The sequence below is a fragment of the Felis catus genome, chromosome D4 (assembly GCF_018350175.1).
Source record: "Felis catus isolate Fca126 chromosome D4, F.catus_Fca126_mat1.0, whole genome shotgun sequence".
In the NCBI taxonomy this organism is placed as follows: domain Eukaryota; kingdom Metazoa; phylum Chordata; class Mammalia; order Carnivora; family Felidae; genus Felis; species Felis catus.
Window position 1 is genome coordinate 6,608,731 of NC_058380.1, and position 19,349 is coordinate 6,628,079.

The 19,349-nt window shown below is 35.4% G+C and overlaps 1 protein-coding gene across 7 annotated transcripts in view; it reads right to left on the reverse strand.

Moving 5' to 3' along the window:
• The window catches only part of JAK2 (Janus kinase 2), a 118,642-nt gene that overhangs the window by 52,557 nt on the left and 46,736 nt on the right, over positions 1-19,349 (reverse strand). For 5 of the 7 annotated variants that reach the window (XM_045043877.1, XM_023243278.2, XM_045043878.1 and 2 more), the window contains 2 exons: positions 10,398-10,521; positions 3,814-3,931 (listed from right to left, as the gene is read on the reverse strand). In XM_045043877.1, the coding sequence (XP_044899812.1) occupies positions 3,814-3,931; positions 10,398-10,521 (242 nt within the window). Of the gene's footprint in view, positions 1-3,813; positions 3,932-10,397; positions 10,522-19,349 lie in introns of those variants that run through there. The other 2 variants (XM_045043879.1, XM_019815715.3) reach the window with 1 other exon arrangement.

Below are 19,349 nucleotides of genomic sequence, written 5' to 3' on the forward strand. Positions count from 1 at the left end.
ATCTATGAATTCATTAAAGGTTGTCACAGGGCAGCAATTTATTTATTCTGAGGGGCTATAAGACAATCCTCAGAAGAAAATGAATTTAAAAGGGACATCTGGGGCGCCTGGGTGGCTCAGTCAGTTAAGCGTCGACTTCGGCTCAGGTCATGATCTCGCGGTCATGAGTTCGAGCCCCGCGTCGGGCTCTGTGTTGACAGCTTCTGTGTCTCCCTCTCTCTCTGACCCTCCCCCGTTCATGCTCTGTCTCTCCCTGTCTCAAAAATAAATAAACGTTTAAAAAAAAAACTTAATAAAAATAAAAATAAAAAAAAATAAAAGGGACATCTCATTTTTGGCTTTTATTGGCTTACCTTTCCCAAATCTATCTTTCTATAGTAATATCTTATGTACTTTATACTTTAGTGGCTGAACTTTTTTTAGTTATTTAAAAATCTCAACATATCTTATACTTTGATGATGGCACCAGTCAAATCTGCTTCATTTAGTCTATAATATGCATATAAGCTAACCTGGTATCAATATGAGCTGGATAAGTTAATTACTACCTTATGTATTTTCTGGGCACAGATTTAGAGAAATAGAAACATTAAGAAATAGAAAATTACATGTGGTATTTATTATCTAGATACAACTTAGGATTCTATTGTGAAATTATTTTGCTGTGCTAGATAAGAAAATTCTTCCTAGGAAGACAAAATTAGAAATCATCCACAATTTTTCTTGATCATAAGTATGAGATATCACAGTATTAATACTAGGGTAAAGCAGCTGAATAAACAGTTTAGGAAAATCGTCTTCTTAATGGGATTTAAATTAGCATGCCACCAAAATAAAACCCAGTTCTGCAGCACAGGTGACATAATCATAAAAGAACATAAAGTCATATCCTCATAGTATCTATTCTCAAAAGCCTATCTCTCTTTTCAATGGCTACTGAAACAAAGGTTTTAAAAGCTACTGAAGCTATCTAAAAGTTGGGTGGTGGTCAAATTATTTCTGACAAGAGCACCAAGATCACTTGATGGAGAAAGAAACAGTTTTTTCAACAAATGGTGCTGGAAAAACTAGCTATCCACATGCAAAAGAATGAAATTTGGCCTTTACCTTACACCATCAATAACAGTTAACTCAAAATGAATCAACGATCTAAACACAAGCACATAAGAGCTAAAACAATAAAATACTCCAAGAGAATATAGGGGGAAAGCTTCATGATACTGATTTGGTAATGATTCTTGGACATGATACCAAAAGCACAGGTAAATACAAGAAAAAAAAATCAGATAATATCAAAATTTAAAACTTTTGGGCATCACAAGACACATCAACACGTGTGAAAGGCAATAGACAGAATGGGAGAAAAGATTTACAAATCATATGGCAGATCGGGGATTAATACCCAGAATACATAAAGAACACTTACAGCTTGACAACAACCTGATTAAATAATGGGCAAAGGACACAAATAGTAATGTACCCAAAGAAGATGTACAAACCTCCAAACAGCTTAAGAAAAATGCTCAACATCACTAATCATTAGGGAAATGCAAATCAAAACCACAGTGAGATATCACTTCACATCCATCAGAATGGCTATTATCAAAAAACCAGAAAGTAAGTGCTAGTGAGGATGTGGAGAAATGAATCCTTGTGCAGTGCTGGTGGAATGTGCAGCTGCCACAGAAAACAGGGTAGCAGTTCCTCAAAAAAATAAAAAATAGATTTACCATGTAATCTAATAATTCTACTTCTGGATACATATCCAAAGGAATTGAAAGCAGGATCTCAAAGAGATATTTGTACACCTATGTTCTCAGCAGTGTTATTCATAAGAGCCAAAAGGTGGAAGCAACCCAAATATTAACAGATAAATGGATAAAATATGGTCTATATGATGGAATATTAGCCACCCTTAAAAAGGGAGGAAATTCTGACATGCTATGACATGGATGACCTTGAAGGCTTTATGTTATGACAAGTCAGTCGGTCATAAGAGAGGAAATGCTGTGTAATACCACTCACATGAGGCACCCAGAGGAGGCAAACCCAGAGACAGAGACAGAAAGCGAAATAGCTGCCAGGGGCCAGAAGAGCACGAGGCATTGAACAAGAGGCCTTGTTCAATAGGTATGAAGTTTCAGTCCAGGAAGATGAAAAATGTTCTAAAATGAATGGTGGTAATGGTTGCACAATAATGTGAATGTAGTTTAATGCCACTAATGTGTCCATGTAAAAATGGTAACTTTTACTAAATATATTTTACTAGAATTTAGAGAAAGTTTCTTGTTCTCATAACCCAAAAGAGAAATATCTTTCAGTTTGTTGCTCACAAACTGAACCAGCTTTCTTAGATATCTTAGAAATATGAGCTGTGAGCAAATGCACCCCAATGTTTATAGCAGCACTATTGATAATAGCCAAATTATGGAGAAAGCCCAAATGTCCATTGACTGACGAATGGATGAAAAACATGTGATACATATATACGTATACATACATACACACACAATGGAATATTACTTGGCAATCGAAAAGAATGAAATCTTGTCATTTGCAATAACGTGGATGGAACTAGAGTGTATTACGCTAAGCGAAATAAGTCAGAAAAAGATACACAATTTCACTCATATGTGGAATTTAAGAAATAAAACAGATGAACTTAAGGGAAGGGGAGGGAAGGGAAGGGAAGGGAAGGGAAGGGAAGGGAAGGGAAGGGAAGGGAAGGGAAGGGAAGGAAAAACAAGATAAAAAGAGAGGAAGGCAAACCATAAGAGACTCTAAAACACAGAGAACAAACAGGGCTGCTGGAGGGATGTTGGGTGGGGGTGTGGGCTAAATGGGTGATGGGCATTAAGGAGGGCACTTGTTGGGATGAGCACTGGGTGTTAATGTCATTGATGAATCACTGGGTTGTACTCCTGAATCCAAGACTACACTATATATTAACTAACTTGGATTTAAAAAAAAAAAAGAAAAGAAAAGAAATGTGAGCCATGAGGATCTGTGTAGCTATTTCCTATGATATTTGCAAATCGGATTCACAACTCCTTACTCTGACATTTTGGGAATAAGAAGAGCATACCTTTACTCAAGAGCACTAATAAATTTTTTCTTTAGTTTCTACTCCTCAGTCTTATGGCACATAAAAACAGAAGTTATTTAATGACATAACATTTCAATTATTGTTTAAATTAAGGTAACAATAAGAAAACATTATAAAATGTTCAAATACACTACAAAACTTTAATACAGCAGTATTAATGAACAAATAACTAAAACACAGCTCTCAGATCAAGTATTAACATCTAGCCATCCTCTTATGAGGAGCTAAACAAACTATTGTTAACTCACTTTTATATAGTTTCCTACTTTTCTTTACATTTTATTACTCACTATTTAAGTCTGAAATTGTTCAGGAATAAAAAAAATTTTTTTTCTCTAAATTAATTTCGCTGTCTTATATTCCAGACACTTATATCTACGTGAATCATGTGCTATAACTCAATCTGAACTTTGTGAAATCCTTAAAATGTCACAAAGCATTAAAAAAAATAAATAAAAAGAGCTAATTAAGGGAACCTTTATAAAAGATTTTATTATTTATAAGTTATAAATAATAAATTAAAAATTAGTGATAAAAAGATTAAAAACTAGTGATAAAAAGAGTCAATTTTGTTACCTTTCTGTACCTGCTAGGCAAGACAGAACATCAATTTTCCCATAGATGAAGATTTTCCTGATGAAGAGCTACAGAACACAGCAAGATTCTTATCATTTAACACGTATACAAGTAAGATAATATAATTATACCTGAGCAAAAAGGTAAGACATGACAAAGTCATCAAGAAGAGGAGCTTCAGCACCTCGAGACACTCCATGCCGATAGGTTCTGTTGCTGCCATTACAATACCAGTAAGGAAAGTAAAATCTACAAGACAAAACATTCAGTCAGCCTCCAAATAGTTCAAATATAAACATACTATGTACATATAACCACTTCCAGCATACTGAAAGGTATTATCCCATAATCAGAAAACACAGCTAACAGTGTTAAACACAAGGGAGGGACAAAAGAAAATCTGGGTAAGACCATGATAATAGTATAGACAGAAGATACAAGAAACATAAGTGTAAAATCAATATGCTTTTTGCTTTTTTTTAAAGTTTATGTATGTATGTACGTACGTATTTATTTAGAGGGAGACAGCGTGTGTGTGTTAGTGGGAGAGGAGGAAAGAGAGAGGGAGAGAGAATCCCAAGCAGGGTCCCACAAACTGTGAGATCACGACCTGAGCCATAATCAAGAGTCGGACACTTAACCGACTGAGCCACCCAGGTGCCCGTGAGCTGCCTGCTTCTATGCACAGAATGCAAAAGCAAGAGGAAACAGAAAAATGTAGAAACAAAATATTAACAAAAAATTGTTTTAATAGTAATCCAGTGATATTGGTAGAGGAATCTGAAAATGCTAACTGGTATGAAAACAATGGCTTCTTCTTTTAGGAAATGGAGGTTAATCACCACAGGATACCACTTCACACCTGTCAGAATGGCTAGTATCAAAAAGACAAGAAATAACAAGTGCTGGCGAAGATGTGGAGAAAAGAGACCCTCCGGGCACCACTGGAAGCATTGTAAGTTGGTGCAGCCATGACGACAAACAGTATGCAGGTCCTCAACATACTAAAAATAGAACACCGTATACAACCCAGTAATTCCACTACTGGGTATTTACCTAAAGAAAATGAAAACACTAATTTGAAATGGGACAGGCACCCCTATGCTTACTGCAGCATAATTTACAATACCCAAGATATGGAAGCAGCCCAAGTGTCCATCAACAGATGAACAGATGAAGTGTGGTATACATACATTATGGACTATTACTCAGCAATAAAAAAGAATGCAATGTTGCCAATGACAACATAGGTAGACCTAAAAGGTATTATGCTAAGTGAAAGAAGTCATACAGAAAAAGACTAATACCATATTTCACTTATATGTGCCAACTAAAAAGTGAAACAAATGAACTAAAATATAAAAAAGAAACAGACTATAGAGAAAAAAACTGGCAGTTGTTTTGGGGAGTGGAACACAGGTGAAATAGGTCAAGAGGATTAAGAGTTACAAACTTCCAGTGCCAAAATAAAGAAGTCATGGGGATGAAAAGTACAGCGTATGGAATATAGTCACTAATACTATAATAACTATGGTTATTGTAACTAATACTATAATAACTATAATAACAGATGACAAGTAGGCTTGCCATGGTGAGCATTTCATAATGTACGGAATTGTCAAATCACTATGTTGTATACCTGAAACTAACAGAGTATGTCAACAACACTTCAGTACAAATGAATGAATCAATGAAACAAGCTAAAAACTTGTCCTTCAAAGAAACAAAAAATATTCTCTATTGCTTCATTTACACCTTTACTGAGATATAATTCACATACCTTAAAGTTTACCCATTTAAAGCATGCAATTCAAAATGTTTTTTAGTATGTTTGAAACATTGTACAAACATCCCACAATCTAATTTTAGAACATTTTCATCCCCCCTAAAAGAAACTCCATACCTACCAACAGCCATACCCAAATCATCCCAACTACTCTCCACCTCTAAGTTACCACTAGTCTATCTCTATAAATTTGCCTGTTTTGAACATTTTATATAAATGGAATCATATAATATGTGGCCTTTTCTACCTCCTTTCATAAGCATAATATTTTCAAGGACTATCTACATTACAGCAAACATTAGTATTTCATTCCCTTTTTAATGCCCAGTTAATATTTGATCGTATGGATAAACCACATTTTGGTTCTTCACTCATCACACGATGGACATTTGGATTTTCCATCTTTTTGCTATTGTGGATAAGGCTGCTAGGAACAGTATGCACAAGGGTAAGTGTGTGTGTGTTTTCTACATCCATCTTTTTGAGGAACAAACTGTTAAAGTGGCTGCACTAGTTTACATCTTCAACAGCAACATGTAAGTGTCCCAATAGTTCAGATCCTTGACAACACGTGGAGAGTTTCGCTAAGTTAGTCTTTGGTATTGCTGACTTGGCGTCCAAGAGGCCTGCAGTGACCTTAAACCGACACTAGCCCCTTCATGCAAGTACACGCCCTACACAACAGCCCACTGAGTCACAAGCAAATGTGAGTTTCTGATAAAACTTCCCCAACACCCTTGTGATCAACAATCTCCCCTGTTTTCCAGCACCTAACCCTTAAAAGCCCCTTCAATAAGACTCCCATGTAGCTTACCAAAGACCAGCTCTTTTGGCTTGAACCGACCAAATTGGGCCTTAGGCAAGGAACCCCAAAGCACTCTACCCACAGACCCTAGGGAAGCCGTGTGCCCTGGGTCCTATGTCCCTCTCTGCACCCTGCCTTGATCTCTCCATGTGGCCCCTCAAGGCATGCTGGATACCTCCAGAACCTTTGAGTAATAAACTTTTCTATTTCAATTTCTCTTGTGCTCTGTTGTTGAAGCATGGCTCACCATCCAACACCCCGTGCCCTATTTCATAAGTAATAATTAGGCAAATTCATAACAACTTGTTATTGTCCATCTTTTATATCTTTGTCATCCTAACGGGTGAACTGGTGTCCTGCTGTGTTTCTGATTTACATTTCTCTAAAGACTAATGATGTTGAGCATCCCTTCATGTGCTTACTGTCTATTTGTATGTCTTATTTAGAAAAATGTCTATTCAAATCCTTTGTTCATATTTTCGCTGAGTTATCTGTCACTGTACTATTGAACCGTTAAGAATTCTTTATGTATTCCAGGGGTGCCTGGGTGGCTCAGTTGGTTAAGCATCTGACTCTTGATTTCTTTTCAGGATATGATCTCATAGTTCATGGGACAGAGCCACAAGTTGGGCTCCATTCTCTCAGTGGAGAATTCTTTATGTATTCCAGATGTAAGACCTTGATCAAATATATGAGTTACAAGCATTTTCTTCCATTCTGTGGGCTGTCTTTTCACATTCTTTTTTCTTTTAAAGCGTACTTATTTATTTTTGAGAGAGAAAGAGAGAGCATGCATGTGAACAGGAGAGGGACAGAGAGAGAGACCGAGAGAGAATCCCAAGCAGGTTCCGTGGTGTCAGCACAGAGCCCAAAACAGGGCTTGATCTCACAAACCATGAGATCATGACCTGAGCCAGTCAAGAATCAGATGCTCAACTGACTGAACAAACCAGGCACCCTTGTCTTTTCATTCTTGACAGCAACCTTTGATGCACAAACATACATTTTGATGAATCCCAATTAACGTACTTTTCTTTTGTCACTTGGGCTTTTGGTGCCATACTGAAGAAACCAATGCGTACTCTAAGTACACAAAGATTTACTCCTATATTGTCTTCTAAGAGTTTTATAGTTTTAGCTCTTAGATTTAAGTCTTTGATTCATTTTAAGTTAATTTTTGGGGGGCACCTGGGTGCTTCAGTTGGTTGAGCGTCCGACTCTTGACTTCAGCTCAGATCATGATCTCACCATTCATGAGATCAAGCCCTGCGCTGGATTCTGTGCTGACAGTGCAGAACCTGCTTGGGATTCTGTCTCCCTCTCTCTCTGCAAATAAATAAACAACCCCCCTCTCAAAATAAATAAACATTTTTTAAAAAGGCATTTTGGGGCACCTGGGTGGGTCAGTCAGTTAAGCATCTGACTTCAGCTCAGGTCATGATCTCACGGTTCGCAGGTTCAAGCCCCGCATTGGGCTCTGTGCTGACAGCTTGGAGCCTGGAGCCTGCTTCTGATTCTGTGTGTGTCTCTCTTTCTATCTGCCCCTCCCCTGCTCATGCTCTCTCTCTGTCTCTCAAAAATAAATAAATAATAATTAATATTCAAAAATAAACATTAAAAAAATTGATAAGGGAAAAAATTTGATAAGGGAAACAATTTTTAATTCTTGAGAAGAGATCAGCAAACTCTGGCCCATAGCCCCATTCTGGTCCACTGTGAGTTTTTATAAATAAAGTTTTACTGGAACACAGTCATGCCCATTCATTTACTTCTTATTCATGGTTGCTTTCACACTTTAATAACAGAGCTGAAGAGTGAAAACAGAGATAGTATAGCTTCAAAGCCTAAAATATTTACTAATGGCCTTCTCAGAAAAAGACTGTAGACCTCTCCTCTACAAACATTCTCAAATCAAAAGATACACTTACTAATTGCAGAAAGTACAGTCATTACAGAAAGTAATAAAAAAAATACTCCCAATAAAATATTGGTATTTTAAAAGACTGTAGACCTCTCCTCTACAAACATTCTCAAATCAAAAGATACACTTACTAATTGCAGAAAGTACAGTCATTACAGAAAGTAATAAAAAAAATACTCCCAATAAAATATTGGTATTTTGTCAATCTACGGAGCATGTTAACATGCTTCTTTTACATAATACAACTTTGGGGGCACCTGGATGGCTCAGTTTGTTGAGCATCTGACTTCAGCTCAAGTCATGATCTTGCAGTTTTTGAGTTTGAGCCCTGCATCGGGCTTGCTGCTATGAGCACAGAGCCCATTTCAGATCCTCTGTCTCCTCCTCTTTGTGCCTTGCCCCCACTCACGCTCTCTCAAAAATAAAAAAATTAAAAAAATAAATAAGTAAAAATAAAATAAATGATACAAATTTGTAAAGTCTTAAAACCTGCATAAAAGTCTTACTTTGGATAGATTTAACCCTAGGTACTTTGCATTTTTTGTTGCTATTAGTTGTTATCTTAAATGACCTCTTTTCTGTTTGTGGTGTACAGAAATAGTTGATTTCTTTTAATGTTTGTTTATTTATTTATTGAGAGAGAGAATGCACACACGCACAAGTGGGGAAGAGGGGCAGAATGAGGCGGGGGAGTGAATCTTAAGCAGGCTCCATGCCCAGTGTGGAGCCTGACATGGGACTCGATCCCATTAAAAATCAAGAGTCAGGAAAAAAAGAAAAAAAGAAAAAAACAATCAAGAGTGAGACATTTAACCAACTAAGCCACCCAGGTGCTCCAGGAATAGTTGACTTTTAACATACTGATCATATAGATCTAGCATTCTGCTGAACATTTATTACTGATGCCTTTACATTTTCTATGTTAACAATTATAGCATCTCCAAATAATGACTCTTTGCTTCTTTGTTCTCAATTACTAAATATTTTGTGTATTTTTTTGTCTTAACTGTATTTGTTGAGAACTCCACTAAAATCCTAAATAGAACCAGTGATGGTGGCTATTTTTGTTTTTTATCTTGTTTGTGATTTTAGAGACTGCTTCTGACCTCTTACCATTTGAGAATATTACTTGCTTCTTGCCTTTGGTAAATATCCTTTACCCTTTACCATGGTAAGGATATCTCTCTTGAATTTTAGTTTTTTAAGGCTTCTTTTTCTTTCCTTTTAAAAATCATGAATGAGTCCATGTGCATTTTTACTATGTAACACTGACTCTGCATGGAATGAATCTATTTCATAAGAGCCACAGATCAAACGTATTTCTTTGTTTTATCATTTTGAGTGGAAAATTATTAAATAAATTAACTAATAATTTGCGGCTGCAAATAACACTGGCAAAATCATACCTCTACTTTACTTCGACTCTAAAAAAAATATATTTTTTAAAGCTTATTTATTTTTGAGAGAGAGAGAGCACAAGTGGGGAGGGCAGACAGAGAGGGAGAGAGACACAGAATCCAAAGCAGGCTTCAAGCTCTGAGCTATCAGCACAGAGTCCGAAGCGGGGCTCAAACTCATAAATCGTGGAAGTTGGACGCTTAACTGAATGAGCCACCCAGGTGCTCCACTAAAAAAAATTATTAAAAAGAGATGGGAGATTACATTTTGTTGCACAAAATATTGAATTTCCTAGGAAACCAACAACATTCCAAATTTTATTTGGATTTTATTCAGGATTTTATTAGTAAAGGCCATTCACATCCTTTTTAAAATTTAATTATAATACTAAACGGTAAAGTAGCATCCCACCAGAAAAGCTCAGAGCATTCTAGTGAAAAAACATTTATAAACACTTCCTCTAGTAGAGAAAAAGTCTTAAATGAAGCTCTGGTCCCTGTTATTAAGTAACAACTTAACAACAAGTCCCTGCAATTTAAAGATATGTCTGGGGGCGCCTCAGTTGCTCCGTCAGTTGAGCGTCTGACTCGAGATCGGCTCAGGTTGTGATCTCGCAGTCCTGAGATCCAGCCCCAGGCTGGGCTCCATGCCAAGCGTGCAGCCTGCTTGGGATTCTCTCTCTCCCCTCTCTGTCCCTTCCCCCACTCATAATAAATAAACTCAGAAAAAATGTACATATATGTTTGATAATTTCTCTCACTTTGCCCTTTAACCACTAAATGAGTCACTTTACTGTAGAAAGTACCTTATTCTGTAGAGTACGTTGTGCCTGGTTGATTCATCTACATGGAAGACATGGTTGGGCGGATACCAGGTCCTTTCGGTTTCACTCATTAAAGCAAACATACTATGATACACGGGCGTGATTCCTAGGAAAGAGGTAAGCAAAGAAATGATTAACAGAGCGCAGCAAGTACATTTATGGAACATCTGTAATTTGTAACAGGATTGAAATAACAACTCTTATTCGGCACAAGTGCAGTAGCAATTGACATCTTTTGGTTCAGCATGACTTCCTGCATTTTAAAATATGATTGCTGGAACTCTTTCAAGCAGATTTTTAAAAACATTTTATCTAATTTTTTTTAGGTATCTTGCACAGAAAGGTTAATTCAAATCTGTGTGTGTTTTAATTGATAATGAGAGTATCAACTAAACTATTTGGAGATCACTGAATACTTTTAAGAGAACAGCACAACAGTTTTTTTTTTTTTAAATGTTAAATTTTACACAGTGCACCAGTAACTATATTTTCTGCACTTTTTACACTTACAAGGAAAGTATTTTAATGTCATCTTAAACTGCAGGGGTATACGATTTTTTTTCAAAGATATTTTCGAAGGTACATTAACAAATGTTTGAAGACTACTGAACTTTTTAAAAAGCATATGAAACAAAAAGCCACACAATTAAATAATGCACATTATCTCCCAGCACATATAGAACATTCACACATAGACACACACATACACATTCCAATCTTTTGGGGTCTAAGAACAAGTCTCCCAAAGTGCCAGAGAATAATCAACATGTTCTCTAACCACATTTCAGCTAAATCAGAAATGAATACTTAAACAAATTTTTTTAAATTTTTTAAAATTCAAGTTAGTTAACATACTTAATCCTATATATTTGAAAACATAAGCCTCACAAAAACAAACGTTATTTTTATTCTAGTAATGTTTTGATCTTTTCCACTGTAGACAAAAATGACACCAACTCAACACACTGACAATAAAGATATAAAATTTTCATCTGAATTATCAACACAACTGTTTACTCATAGATATATAATAATTTCAGTAAGTTACATATAAAAACAGTATTGAGTAACAACTTTTAAACTGTATCCTTGTATTCATTCTTGTATTTACACATACTTCTCAATATCTCAGAGATTATAGGAGAAATTATAACAGAAATTAAATAGTATTTATAATGAACAATTAATAACATGTATTAAAAATTATGGAATATAGCTAAAGTGATACTTAAGAGGAAAATTATAGCTTTAACCTGATTATATCAGAAGATAACAAAGAATGATCTAAGTTATCTAACTCAATACATTAAAAAATAACAGAATAATCTAGAAGACAGTTGAAAATGTGATAGAGCAGAAGTTAACAGAAGATTCAATAAAGAGAATCAAGAAAATAAAAGCTGATTATTTGCAATAACTAACAAAATAAACAAGCCTTTGTCAAATCTGATCAAGAAAAAAAACCACAGATAAACACTAATGATTTTTCAAAAGTATAACTGGCACACCTGGGTGGCTCAGTCAGTTAAGTGTTCGACTTCGGCTCAGATCATGATCTCACAGTTCATGAGTGTGAGCCCCATATAGGGCTCTGTGCTGACAGCTCGGAGCCTGGAACCTGCTTCAGATTTTGTGTGTGTCTCTCTCTCTGCCCCTCCCCAACTCATGCTCACTCTCTCTCTATCTCTCTCCCAAAAATAAACATTAAAAAATTAATAAAAACATTTTTAAAAGTATAATTATAGGTTATGGAGACAATAAGAGAATAAACAATGACAATAAATTTGAAAATGTAGACAGACAATTTTAAAGCCATATGTAATTTTAAAAAACGGATTCAAAAATAAAAAACTTCAGGGGTGCCTGGGTGGCTCAGTTGGTTGAGCGTCCAACTTCGACTCAGGTCATGATCTCACAGCTCATGAGTTCAAGCTCTGTGCTAACAGCTCAGAGCCTGGAACCTGCTTCAGATTCTGTGCCTCCCTCTCTCTCTGTCCCTCCTCTGTTCATGCTCTGTCTCTCACCCTCTCTCAAAAAAAAATAAACGTTAAAAAAAAATTTTTTTAAGAATCAAAAACTTCAAAAGAACTATAACCATTAAAGAAACTATCTACTTACAAAAATAAAGGAGAAGAAAGGAAAAGGAGGAAAGAGAAGAAATAAGAAGAAAGGAAAAACCACCATGAAGCCCAGATAAAATTTATATACTAGTTCAACCAAACATGAAAGACAATTCCAACCTTCAGTATATTATTACAGAGAACAGAAAAAGAGAGAACAGGGAAATTAACATACTTTGTGAGTTTACTTGGACCATGATACCAAAACCAGCCAGATATCATAATCAAATAGACTCACCAAAATAGGTACAAAAATCCTAAATATATTAAATTTTAGCAAACCAAATCCTGCAATGATTCTTAAAAAATAAAAAAAACTAAGATAAAGTTCATTTATCCTATAATAGCAGAGATGGCTAAACTGGAAAAATGTAATTCTTCATAACAATGAATCAGAGAAAAATCTGAAAATAGCAAAATGATATATTTGAAAAGCTGTGTGGTGACTGCAGTGATATATATTTTTCTATGTGAAGTATTACTTTGAATATTTTATAACAAAAAATCAGAATTAAAAAAGCAAAATAAAAAAAATGGCAAAAAAGTGGATATAAATTATTCACAATAGAGCAAATCCATGATTAATAATAATTAAAAATAATTAATAAACATGTGAGAGGATGGTAATACCTAGTGTTGAATAAAATGTGAGTTAAAATTATGTGATATCACTTTATATCCATTCAACTAGCAAAAACAAGAGGGATGACATCTAGGGCTGATGGGATGGTAGGGGACCATGTTACATAATTGCTAGAAATGTCACTTGGAATAGATTCTAAGTTGGCACAAAAACAGACACTCTGATTGATGGAAAAGAATAGAACAGAAACCGCAGTCATTTTTAACTCTTTCCCTACACACCCAATCAAAGTTATTTTTATTGTTATTTACTAAAAGCACCTAATTTGCTTCTTCTTTTCCAAACCATTATCTAAGTGTGATTCAGTTCCATATCATTCTAGAGCAAGGACAGTCAGCATTCCACTAATATTAACAGAGACTCTATTACATAATAAGCACAGAATGGGTACAGGAAATACAAAAAGGAAAAATAGTGCCTAACTTTAAGGATCTCACATTATAAGAGATGAACTCAGAGATGCCATTGGAGAACTATAATTCAAAAGGGGCAGTGCCATGATAGTAAAGACCACAAAAAAACAAATAAGTACAGGGGAGAAATGAAAAATATTCTTTGCTTGGCCAAATTTTATCAAGGCCCCTCTGAACCCTCCCATCCATGTTTTTCCTCGTAGAATCAAGTTTTAGCAAGAATCCTGCTAAGTCCATTTAGCAAACCACCTTAGATACCTAATCAAACTCCTCACCCCTATTATCCTGCAGGTGATATCTGATCACCTTGACCTGCCTTTAGCAAGAATCATATTAGGCTGGTTCACTCAGAATCCCCCCAGACTTGATGTCTACTCTTAGTAATTTTCCATTCACCAATGCCCTGTCAAACTTGTCCCTGGGCCACAAAACCCCACTTGTTCAGGCTGTATTCAGAGTCAAGCTCACTTCTGTAATGGAGTATCTCCCCTATTACAGTAGTTTATCAAGTAAAATCCATTTTCATCACTTTAACTTCTATTCGGCTCTGATTTTAACAGGTCAGATGAAGTAAAGACTTCAGTGAAAGCTTCTGAAGAGGTAATGCATAAGCTGAAGAAAGCACATGAGGATCTGGCCATTCTATGTAATGGCAAGCCGAGCACATAAAATATCGCACAGGCACGGACGATCGGCAGCAAATGCTCCTGAAGCTAAATTAGCTATGCAGAAAAGAGAGGTGCCATACAGCAGAGAGCTGCAGGCAGGATGAGCAGATCACCTGGCTGGACCAAGACAGGTCTGCTCTGTCTGCTGTCCCAGAATAATTATTAATAGCCTGTCTTTACTTACACCTCAAAAGTGTTCCAGTTTAAACAGTGATAATCTATAAAACATTAGCTTAAAATCTGATATGGGTGAAGTCTGAGTTCAGGTATTTACTAGCTAGGTAAACTTGTGGTAGTTAATCTCTCTAAGCTTATGCTTCATCTTCTAAAGGATAAGGACAGAAATCTGAGTTCAGAGGATAGCTGGAAGGAAAAAATGTGATAATACGGATAAAGTGCGTAGCAAAGTATGTGGCATATAACATAGGTTCTACTGTAAAGATCCCAAGGGTATATCCTATCTGGGCTTCGTCAACTGTATAAATAAACAGGTTTGGGTTTTTTTGTTTGTTTTTTGTTTTTATATTTTTTATTTTATTATTTTTTTTTATATATGAAATTTATTGTCAAATTGGTTTCCATACAACACCCAGTGCTCATCCCAAAAGGTGCCCTCCTCAATACCCATCACCCACCCTCTCCTCCCTCCCACCCCCCATCAACCCTCAGTTTGTTCTCAGTTTTTAACAGTCTCTTATGCTTTGGCTCTTTCCCACTCTAACCTCTTTTTTTTTTTTCTTTTTTTTTCCTTCCCCTCCCCCATGGGTTCCTGTTAAGTTTCTCAGGATCCACATAAGAGTGAAACCATATGGTATCTGTCTTTCTCTGTATGGCTTATTTCACTTAGCATCACACTCTCCAGTTCCATCCACGTTGCTACAAAAGGCCATATTTCATTTTTTCTCATTGCCACATAATATTCCATTGTGTATATAAACCACAATTTCTTTATCCATTCATCAGTTGATGGACATTTAGGCTCTTGTTTCCCCTAACTGAATAAGCTAGAATGAGGCAGATTAGTATTTTTCAAAATTTAACGTTCATAATAACAACCTGGAGATTGTCTTTTGGCTTCCACGGTTTTTGTTGAAAAGCTTGAAAAGCATGATTTTTGTTGAAAAAGAAAAGATTCTTATTCACGGATTCTGGCAAGGGGCCTGAGAGAGATACTGCATTTCTAAACAAGCTCCCTGGTATTACTGATACTGTTAATTCATGGACCAACAGACGGATTTAACAGGACACTACATACAACAGGAGATAGGATTAGTCAACAGAAGGCAAGTCAATAAAAAAAAAAAAACAAACAGGGGCGCCTGGGTGGCGCAGTCGGTTAAGTGTCCGACTTCAGCCAGGTCACGATCTCGCAGTCCGTGAGTTCGAGCCCTGCGTCGGGCTCTGGGCTGATGGCTCAGAGCCTGGAGCCTGTTTCTGATTCTGTGTCTCCCCCTCTTTCTGCCCCTCCCCTGCTCACACTCTGTCTCTCTCTCTCTCTCTGTCTCTCTATCTCTCTCTCTCAAAAATAAACATTTAAAAAAAAGTTTTTAATAAAAAAAAAGCTGGGATGGCTATACTAATATCAGACAAAACAGATTTTAAGTCAAAAGTTTACAAAAGACAAAGAACATTATGAAAATTTAAATCCTTAAGAAAATGTATATATAAACATATACATACGTAAGAAATTAGCCCCAAAACATGTAACATGTAAACCAAAAAATAAAAACTGAAAGGAGAAATAGACAATTCAGCAATAATACCTGAAAAGTTCAATACACCGTTCTCAATAAGACAGAAAAACGAGTGGTGCCTGGGTGGTTCAGTGGGTTAACCATCTGCCTTCGGCTCAGGTCATGACCTCTCAGTTCACGAGTTCGAGCTCCACTTCGGACTCTGCACTGACAGCGAAGTGCCTGCCTGGAATTTTCTCTCTCCCTTCTGTCTATGCCCCTACCCTGCTTGTGCTCTCTCTCAAAATAAATAAACTTAAAAAATTTTTTAAAAAACAGTAAAACGAGACTGAAGAACAATAAGAAAAAACAATAAGAAAAACTGAATTGTGCTATAAATCAACTAATAGACATATACAGAATACAACCCCACAAAAGCAGAATATACATTTTTCACAAATGTAAATGGAATATTCACAAGAATAGGCCATAAGTTAGGTCACAAAAGAAATATGAATACACTTATAAGGACTGAAATCATCCAAAATATCTTCTCTGACAAAAATGGAATGAAACTAGAAATCATAACGAAAGAAAAACCGGAAAATTCACAAATGTGTGAAAATTAACACACGAACAATGGGTCAAAGAATAAATCACAAAGGAAATTAGAAAATACATAGAGAAAAATAAAAGCAAAAAAACCAACATATCAAAATACTGGATTCAGCAAAACCAGATAGAGGGAAATTATACTGTAAACATCTATATTAAAAAAGTATAAAGATCTCAAATCAATAATCTCCCTAGATACCATTAGTAACTTTGAAAAAAGGAGACTAAACCCAAAGCCAATAGAAAAAAGAAAATAATAAACACTACAGGCAAAGAGAATAGAAAAGCAATTCAGGGAGAAAAAGAAAAGAATGAAACCAAACATTGTTTATTTGAAAAAAATAAATACTGACAAGCCTTTAGCTAAACAAGAAAGAAAGAAAAAAGATTCAAATTATCAAAATCAGAAATGAAAGTGAGGACAACACTATCAACATTACAGAAATAAAAAGAATGTAAGAAAATATGATGAAAAAATATTTGCCAACAATTAGATGACCTAGATAAAATGGAAAAATCCCTAGAAACACACAATCTATCAAAACTCATTTAAGAAAAAAGCAGAAACTACAAATAGACCTATACAAGATGAAGAGATTAAATCCATAATCAAAAACTTCCCAAGAAAAGCTCAGAACCAGATGGCTTCACTGGACAATTCCATCAAGCATTTAAAGAAAAATGACAACAAATCTTTCTCAAAATCTTCAAAAAAAAAAAAAATGAAAAAGTAATGGTTCCTAAACAACTTAATTAGTCCAGCATTACCCTGATACCAAAGCCAAACAAAGACACTACAAGAAAACTACAGACCAATATCCTTCATGAATATAGATGCAAATTTCCTCAACAAAATAGTAGCAAACCACATCCAGCAAAATATTAAAAGAATTATACACCATGTACAGGTGGGATTTATCCCAGGAATAAAAGGGTGGTTCCAGATATTAAAATAACCAATGTAATGAAAGAAAAAAAATGATCATCTCAATTTATACACAAAAAGTAACAAACTCTATACTCCTTAATGAGTTAAAAAAAACTTAAATAAGAATTGAAGGGTATTTCCTGAACCTGATAAATAGCACTTATGAAACACCCACAAACAATATCATAATCACCAGTGAAAGACTCAAGATCTATCCTTAAAATCACAAACAAGACAAGGATGCCTACCTTCACCACTTCTATACAACACTGCAATGAGAGTTCTAGCTAGAGCAATTAGGCAAGAAAATAAAAGGCACCCAAATTGGGCAGGAAGAATCAAAACTGTCTTTATTGGCCCATGATATGATCTTATATACAGAAAATAGTTAACAACCCCCCCCCCAAAATGTCAGAGCCTATAAATGAATTCAACACAGTTAAAGGACATAAGATCAACAAGTAAAAATCAGCTCTATTTCTATACATGAACAATGAACAATCCAAAAAAGTATAATAAAAACAATTCCATTTACAACAGCATCCAAGTGAATAAAATACCTATAAATAAATTTAAGAGGTAAGACTTATACATTGAGCACTACAAAACACTGCAGAAAAAAATTAAAGAAGACCCAAATAGACAAAAAGATATTTCATGTTCATGGATTGGAAGACTTACTTCAATGAGATAGTAGCAGTCCCCAAACTGACCTATATATTCAATGTAATCCCTATAGAAATCTCAGCTGTCTTTATTGCAGAAATTGACAAGCTAATCATAAAATTAATATAAAAATTAAAGGGACTAGGAAAGATCAAAACAATTTTGAAAAAGAACAAGAAAGTTAGAAAACTCACACTGATTACAAAACTTACTACAAAACTATAGTGATAAAGAGAGTATGGTACTGGCATTAAGACATATAGACCAATGAAACAGAATTGAAAATCCAGAAACAAACCCACTCATCTATGGCCAAATGATACTTTGACAAGGGTTCTGAGACTACTGAGTATGGGAACTCACAGCCTCTTCATCAAATGATGCTGGGATTTGCATGTAGATATCCATTTGATACTGGCTTCTTACACTTCACTCAATACTTATAAAGTTTATCCATATTGTATCATATATTTGATACTATTTAGCTGAATATCATTCATCCATAAAAGAATAATGTACTGATACATGGTACAACATGTATGAACCTTATAAACACTATATAAAGTGGGGGAAGTCAGGACCAGGTGTATATTCACATGCAAAAGAATGACAGTGGATCCCTACCCTCAACCATCAGCAAAAATGAACTCAAAGGGGCGCAAACCTAAAACTATGAAACTCCTAGAAGAAACTGCAGGGGAAATTCCTCATGAACTTGATTTGGTAATGAATTCTTAGATATGACATAAAAACACAAGCAACAACAACAAAAATAAACAAATGAGGCTTCATTAAAATTAAAGATCTTTGCTTCAAAGAACACTATCCAGATCCAGACAGTGAAAAGACAAAACATAAAATGGGAGAAAAGATTTCCAAATCATATAGTATGTGATAAGGGATCTAGAAAATATAACTATTAACAACTCAGTAACAAACAAACATTTTAGAAGTGGACAAAGGATATGAATAGACATTTCTCCAAAGAAGATACACAATTGCCAGTAAGCAAGGCAAAGATACCCAAAAGAACTGCTAATCAGAAAAAATATATATATCAAAACTACAATAAGATACCACTTTACACCCAATAGAATGGATAGAATTTTTAAAAGGTCATGTAACAACAAGTGTTATTAGGGATGTGGAGTAATCAGAACCCTCACACACTACTGGTGTGAATGTAAAATGGTGCAGCCACTTTGGAA